The 7,249-nt window shown below is 37.6% G+C and overlaps 2 protein-coding genes across 2 annotated transcripts; one reads left to right on the top strand and one right to left on the bottom strand.

The window, feature by feature from the left end:
• Window positions 1-28: 28 nt before the first annotated feature.
• On the top strand, window positions 29-947 carry LOC113677311 (ankyrin repeat domain-containing protein 40). Its single transcript, XM_027194107.2, has one exon. It carries the CDS (start codon window positions 106-108, stop codon window positions 847-849), a length of 744 nt encoding a protein of 247 aa, XP_027049908.2. The 5' UTR covers window positions 29-105; the 3' UTR covers window positions 850-947.
• A 1,582-nt stretch (window positions 948-2,529) lies between these two features.
• Window positions 2,530-4,504, bottom strand: LOC113677322 (gamma-glutamylcyclotransferase). The gene has a single exon (XM_027194126.2). It carries the CDS (start codon window positions 4,334-4,336, stop codon window positions 3,875-3,877), a length of 462 nt encoding a protein of 153 aa, XP_027049927.2. The 5' UTR covers window positions 4,337-4,504; the 3' UTR covers window positions 2,530-3,874.
• Window positions 4,505-7,249: the final 2,745 nt, after the last annotated feature.

The raw sequence follows: 7,249 nt of genomic DNA, 5'->3' as shown, positions 1-7,249 counted from the left end.
GCTAAATATCGCACTGTGTGATTGGACAGTTGTGTTCCAAGTCGGGCAGAAATTAATGAACCAATCAAAAAATTTGTACTAACGCAGCGCAAAAGCTCAATAGCAATGGAAGCCAAGATGAATTTGGAAGAAAGATTGCGTGAATTATGCTGCATTGGCGACGAAATAAATGTAAAAGCACTCGTCCAGAGAGGTGTCAACATAAATGCTGCGAACGCGATGAACGGATGGACGCCTCTACATTGGGCAGCGAAAAGAGGACATTTGAGTATTGTGAAATACCTCGTTCAGGAAGGAGTTGATTCGGCAGCGCTCACACATAAAGGAGAAACTGCTGCTAAACTTTCCAATGACAGTGGTATCAAGAAACTGCTTGGAGAAGGTGATGGTATCGAATCAAGCCAAGCCGGTGAGTCTTTACCTATCGTGCCGAACTATCTTCGAAATCCGGAGTTTTTCTACGCCGAAAAAGACAATTCTAGGAATGAGGATTCCAGATTTAGACAGCAAGGGACTACTATTTCAAATACGTGGAACCACGAATCTTCGACAGATGCAAACGCTTCGGGTAATTCAAATTATTGTGCTGAAAATTCTGAAAAGGAAATTGTCATAAAGTTGCGAGTTGCCGATTCAGAAGAGGAAGACTTTATAGAAGTTGATCTTGACAAAAGTAGCCTGACATTTCAATTTCTTGTGTCAGTTTGCTGCCAAGAGCTAGGTATCGAAGCTAAAAATGTTAAGAAAATAAGAAAGTTACCAAACACTATAGTAAGAAATGATAAAGACGTGAAAAGACTGGTTCCATTTCAAGAACTGGAAGTAGTGATGGAGGAAAATGCGAGCTGATTTTTTTTTTCTAAGGTAGTTGAGGTTTGCCAGGTGTATGTCACCATTCCTGGAAAGTATTGCAAACAATAATTTGTTTAATTAAATCGTCATCAGTGTTTCTTGCTGTGTTTGATTTCTCACCTCAGGACTGAATGTAAACTTCTTTTCCGTTCCCATCAAAAAATGAGAAGGGAAGGAGCAGGGACTGTGTCAGAGCTGGAAGGAGGGGGAGAGGGGGTGGGAGGAGGGGCTTTTGCCAGGGATTACATTTAATTTTGTCTTAGTATGAGGTACATATGAAGAATAGAAGAGCATTAAAAAGAAAACAAAAATAATCAAAAAAGCCGGATGTACGACCTTATACAAAAACTGTTTGAAACTTTTTGTCATATAACATCTCTTGGAGAAGGTTGAAAATACTCATTTGGGTCCTTCAGATTTCAAAATTTTTTTGAAAGGATGACTTCACAGCCCATTACAAACTCAGAAGTTGAAAAGTTCAACACTGAAATCCCTAATAGTGATAAGCCTCTTATTTCTCCCAACAGCATTACTCCTGAATCAAAGATTAGGGTCATGAGAAAAAAGGAAATACCAAGAAACTAAAGAAACTCTTGATTGTAAGACAAATTCTCCTTCTCAGTACCCCCAAAAATGTATGGAGAACAGTATGCAGAACTTGGATACTGATGTTAGGGTGTAAAGGTTCAAATAGGCTTGGTTATCTTTGGGGAAGAGATGAGTGTGGATTGTAATGCACCCAATCTGACTGCAATTTTTGACAAAAAACGAATCATATTTACTCATTGGTGCACAGGGAAGTCTAAAACAGGGTAAGTTCACAATTTATGTGACACTATGTGATGCTTAGCCATTATAGCAGGGGTTTCATTTAAAGCTGCCGAGCTGTTCTATATTTCAGGTGAAATTGCTTCCTATTTTCTGTTAGCCCTTTTACTACCATTTGTAATTCTCATTACTGTCTTCAATACAATTCCTATCATGTTAGTTTGGAGAACTTGCCATTAGATCAACTGATAATCCCCTCATTGATATTTTTCTTTATTCTCCTCACTTGTCTGCTTGAGTTTATAGTGATATTGTGATGAGAAATTCTGTTTTGATCACTCATGCGAGTGAAAGGGTTAACAACATTAGAGTAAGGATCAAACTTCCACAAGTTGCTGACTTTGAAGTTTTTGCATTTTTCTTAAAAACTTATTGAATCCTCTGCTGTGAGGTCTGTTATAAAAAAGATGTACTTATCAGGTATTTTAGAGGTATCCCATAAGTGAGAAAACATCAGGAAATGTTATTAACATGTTTACTTTGTGTACAATTTTTAACAATAGGATCATTTTTTTTTTTTGTGGGGAGAAACACAGAAAGCATCAAAACTCATTCAGTCTTTCCACTAAGTATCAGCTAATCCCTAAGTGGTCATGATTATGATGGTAATGGGTTGAGGACTCCTTAAAACCCAGTCAGACATTTAATAACTCCTTGATTTTCTCAAGTGCTGTGGTGACCAGCATGACTTAAGAATAATTAAAATTCACCAAAATGGAGGTGGCTTGTGGAAGATGTCAACCAAGCCACAAAGCTGCCCAGTAATTAAAATCCACTGGTTGCCACCAACACTGAGATGAAAAGTTGGTTTAGTATGCTCTAAAACAGCAAGATAACATAGCAAAAAAAGATGATTTTAACTCATTTATTCCTGCGACAATAAAAAATATTTATCGGTGCAAATCTCTGGGGAGTTATTAGAAGGTTATAATAGCAAAGCATGCACCTTCAATACTATTCACTGTTCTAGTATAAACTAATCAGTGTTATCCTGTGGCAGTTGATGATGCATCCAAAAAACACTTATCATACATGTACCAGTTTGATTCTCTGAGGCCCCAATGAAGAAAGAGTAATAATTTAGGTTCTTGAGGATAATTCCCACTTGCTCTTTAGTTTACTCCCCAAGATCTGATTGTGAATTCTCCCTTCTAGCAGTTAAACATTACCTTTTCAAATGAAAAAAGAATTTGTTGTTAGATCAAGAAAACAGCCTCTACCTGATAAGTCAGAGTATTCTCTTTAACTGTTCGCTGGGTAATGTATTGATATTATAGGGTGAAGTAACATGTTAATCATTTCTGAGAGTAAGTATGTTACTGTGAGGATCTTATCAAACCTGACCATGCTTATTGTTCAAAATTACTCCATTTGCATTGAACTATATGACCAAAATAAAATTCCATACTATTCAATCATTGAAAATGATAAAAAATGCAATTTTGTGGTCAGTCACAGAGATCCCAACATACACAGCAGCAACACTGCTTCCTTATGGTATTTTTTGCCAGCTTTCATAATCAGTCACCTCTTCCACTGAGTTATAATGATACATGCAATCAAATTTGCTTTAAAATGTTCATTGACACATTTAAAGCTGACTAGAAATAAATTAAAAGTTTTAAGGAACAATTCTTGATAGTTTTCAAATTCATTGTAAGATGAATTGCTGTTGGATAATTTGAACAGGAAACAACACCGTAAGTATTTCCAAATGTGGCAAGGTGGTTATACAATGTTTTAATTTGAAAGTTATTTTAAGCCATGAGTGTGATCTATCAAACCCTTAAAATATCCTGATCATTGATGTGACACTAAAGGAATTATCTTAAATACCCTGCATTCATGACGGAAAAAAGGAAACTTTATTTTATCCAACCCTAATAACAAAAAATGTGATGTTTTCTCAAACCTATCGTTTTTTAACCCAACCCATGCCAACCACCTGCTTCACTGCTATCATAGGCAAAATGAATAATTGACATAAAAATATAAACAAAGGTCTTCCACGGCAATGATGGAGCCCAGAGATCAAATAATTTTCTTCCTTTCCTACCTTATTTCATTTCAATAAAAATCGTATTCTTAACATCAAAACATCCCACGCAGTCTATGAAACACAAATTTCATTTCACAAGAATAAGTTAAAAGGTGAAAACGCTATCAGGGTCCCAATTTCTAGTGTTCCGTGTTGTTATTCCTTGCAGACTTTCTTAAATGATTCAAGGAAATTGTAGTATTCTGCCGGCAAAACATCCTTGCCAGCCAAGCAATGTTCTAAGTAATCTCTGTATGGAACTAATCCCTCTTGATAAAACTGCTCTGTTACAATATAAGTTGTTGCGTTCACTTTTTCGCCCGCAGAATTCTCAACTGTCACTCGTTCTCGACGATACCATCCATCTGAGACTTTTTCAAAAACATCCAGTTTATCTAACCCTCCCGCGTCAAGAGTGTACAAAACTCCATGAACCACTGAATCTATCTCTGGTCTAATGTTACAAGAGCCACCCCCATCCGGTCTCCTAAAAGAGAAAGTCATCTTGTAGTCGAGCAATTTAGCTCCAACTCGAGCGGTGAAGAAGGCTTTACGATCCCGCATACGGTCTGGGTTCATGTTCGAACCGAAAGCGAAGTACATCTCTTTGTCTGTCATGGAGTCGTTTGGTTTCTTCAGAAAGGAAGTCGAGAGGATGAAGAAGACAGAATCGCCTACTCTTATGCACAGAGATTGACGGAAAGCAAACGAAGCAACCAAATTACCACAAGGCACTTCCGCTTAAGCAGAATACCGGGAAAGACTGGAAATGGGTTCCGGCAGCAAAATAAAAATTAGGGTCCCTTGAACAGTGGTGTGTTTAAAATAGGTTTGCACATCAGCATAAAAGATAAAGCCTGCCTGGCGAGTTTAGGCACTCAATAAACCTCTCTTGCAAAAAAGAATAAAAAAGAATCTATTCATTATAAAAAATGGGAAAACATGTTAGTGTAATTCAATAGATGAGTATCGGGTATTAACAGTTATAGACGCAGTTGTATATACAGTCGTTCTACCAAAAAAGGAATTTGAAGTAGATTAGTATTTGTACAAATTAGGCTTATATTATTATATAACCACAACATAAATTAAATCTAGCCGACTGTGAATGTAATGTAATGTAGTATTTCGTAATTAGTGTTAGTGAGTAGCGTAAGCGTTAGTGTAATTAACTTTGTATTTGTTTGTATTACTCTAGTATTTGTGCTTTAAGTGAAAATAAAAAAAATGTTAAAAAAAAAAAAAAAAAAACCTCTCTTGTGGTCTTCGTCCCTTGAAACTTTTAAAAACCATAAATTTAACGGGCTAGCTCTCTTCCCATGGAGAAATTTTCCATCCTCCGTGGATGAGGAGGGGGCACATTCCGGTAATAGGCTAATGAAATGTGCCGCTAAAAGGAGTCGCATATTCACGGCTAGGTTGATTGGGGTTGCATTTTCAACAGAATTACCAGAATGCGATCGCACATTTTCGCGAAGCGTAAGTAAGTAGGTATTTGAAAATGGGAAGGTTCGATATAAAAAAAGTTGTCAACGGTATACCAAAAGTGACCAAGATGGGGTCTATGATTTGCCACAGAATATTTTAGTGGTAGGGGTTGTAAAAAGCCAGCGGCACACACCCAGCAAAATGTAACCCCCAAGAACCCCCCCGCACGAGCCAGGTCTTTCTCACATTTAGCTTGAAGCGGTGCATACCGCATAATGCTCAGTCAGCGTGTAAAAAGAACTCATGATCAGCTCTCTAAACACTAAACCAATTCAAATTTTTGTAAGTTTTCTTTATCTTTCTATTATTCATTTTTGATATTTTTCTGCTACCATTTGTCAAGGTTCTATAGCGTATGTTACGCCATAAGGTTCACGCCCAGCGACAAGAAAGTGAATGAATACCGGTATCTTCTTTTACTGTGACTAGTTCATCACGCAAACCCAATCACCGTGGCGTGATAAGCAATGGTTAGGAGCAAAATTGACCAATTTTAACCTTTTGTCGCGAAAAAAAAAATAAAGCGTATGATTTTTTGTTTAATCGCGATCATTGGGGTAAAATGGCCGGAATTTCAACCGTTAGCCGTAAAAGCCATCACACCGCTGAGACCCTCTACTAAGTATTCACTTTTTTTTTTTCAGTTTCAATAACAAACCGATGACGTTGCCGTCTGTAATATTGTCAGATGTCGCCTTCACTTCCATAGCTTGATGCGCGTCGGTAAGTAAATAAAGGAAAATTCGGTCTGGGTGATTCTAATCGAAAATCGAGACTGTATAGCCCTGACAATGTCGCTGGAGTGCTCCTCTGAGAATGTCCAAGAATTTATTGAAGTTGCTAATCATCGTCAAAGCAAAGAGGTGCAATGGAGTTTGTTACATCGGTTTAGATATTGAGCAGGGTAAATTTATTAGGCCTGCGTTACGGAAAAGTACTTCCACTTGGCTTCCTAAAGACCCCGAACTTCAGATCGGAGAGGAACACCTTTTCGAAAAAAGCCGCGATCCTCTACAAATCTCACATCCTCATCAGCAGGATAATGTATTTGTAAGTTACCTTCAGGCGGCAGGAGACTTTCATGTCGGCATGCTGTTCGACATTCTCGTCGACTATAGTCATCAGACTGTTAAAGAAGTGTTTGGCAACATGGAGGATTTTAACGGCGAGTACTTTAGCGAACACACTCGTTGCCCGTCTGTTGGTATTTATAGATGCAAAAGAAAAAACTTGAATACACTGTATAACACCGATCAAAGCCAAAAAAGATGCGAAATAATCGAAGACGGACGTCAAAAGCCATTTAGTTTCCGGATCACTGCGATCAACGACGAGCTTCCGGCTGTTGCTGATGAAGAAGACGTGTTGGTGATACTTGGTCTAGCGAAACCCTATCGTGGTTCCTCCTGTCAGTACACAAGATGGCGATGTTATATCTTAGTAATCGGGTTTGTAGCTCGCTAGCTGCACACATCATATATTCAACAACAAATTCAATCAGAGAGTCGATACGGTTGTCAGCTGAGGCAGACGGATTCACCTACATTTTTTATGACACTGAATTTGATGCACAGGTTTGTCTTCCGATCGGGAAAAATAGAGAACTTAAACGAACTACTTCCGTAAAAAAAAATCGAGCAAGCATTGTAAAGAATATTCAGTAAAGGGAAAAATTGAAATATGATTAAATAGAATATTCATGACACGTGATCTCATTGATGTATAAATTGTAAACAAGGTACCATCAAATGAGACTCATTTTGAAACAAATGTGTCTAAGTTATGAAGAAAAATAGAGAAAGCTTGAAATCTAAATACACAAGTGAAAATAAATTGACCTCTGTTCAACAGAAAATACAGAAGCCTTTAACTTTAATATATTTACGTTACGTGTACAATTCGTGTCGCATACTGGATGGCTGACACATTTGTATGATAATCAGGTTGATAAAGTAAATTTTTTTTACCGTAAAGTGTTACGAAGTTGACGTGTCGAGGGTTAGCTGGGACAGAGGACTAACGCTCAAAACGTCAACTTTGTAA

Source organism: Pocillopora damicornis, chromosome 6, assembly GCF_964200805.1.
Source record: "Pocillopora damicornis chromosome 6, jaPocDami1.2, whole genome shotgun sequence".
NCBI classification, from domain to species: Eukaryota; Metazoa; Cnidaria; class Anthozoa; order Scleractinia; family Pocilloporidae; genus Pocillopora; species Pocillopora damicornis.
This window is presented reverse-complemented; position numbering and strand designations above follow the sequence as displayed.

Coding starts and splice junctions, on each gene's coding strand:
- LOC113677311 (XM_027194107.2), top strand. CDS start 106: ATGGAAGCCAAGATGAATTTGGAAGAAAGATTGCGTGAATTATGCTGC.
- LOC113677322 (XM_027194126.2), bottom strand. CDS start 4,336: ATGACAGACAAAGAGATGTACTTCGCTTTCGGTTCGAACATGAACCCA.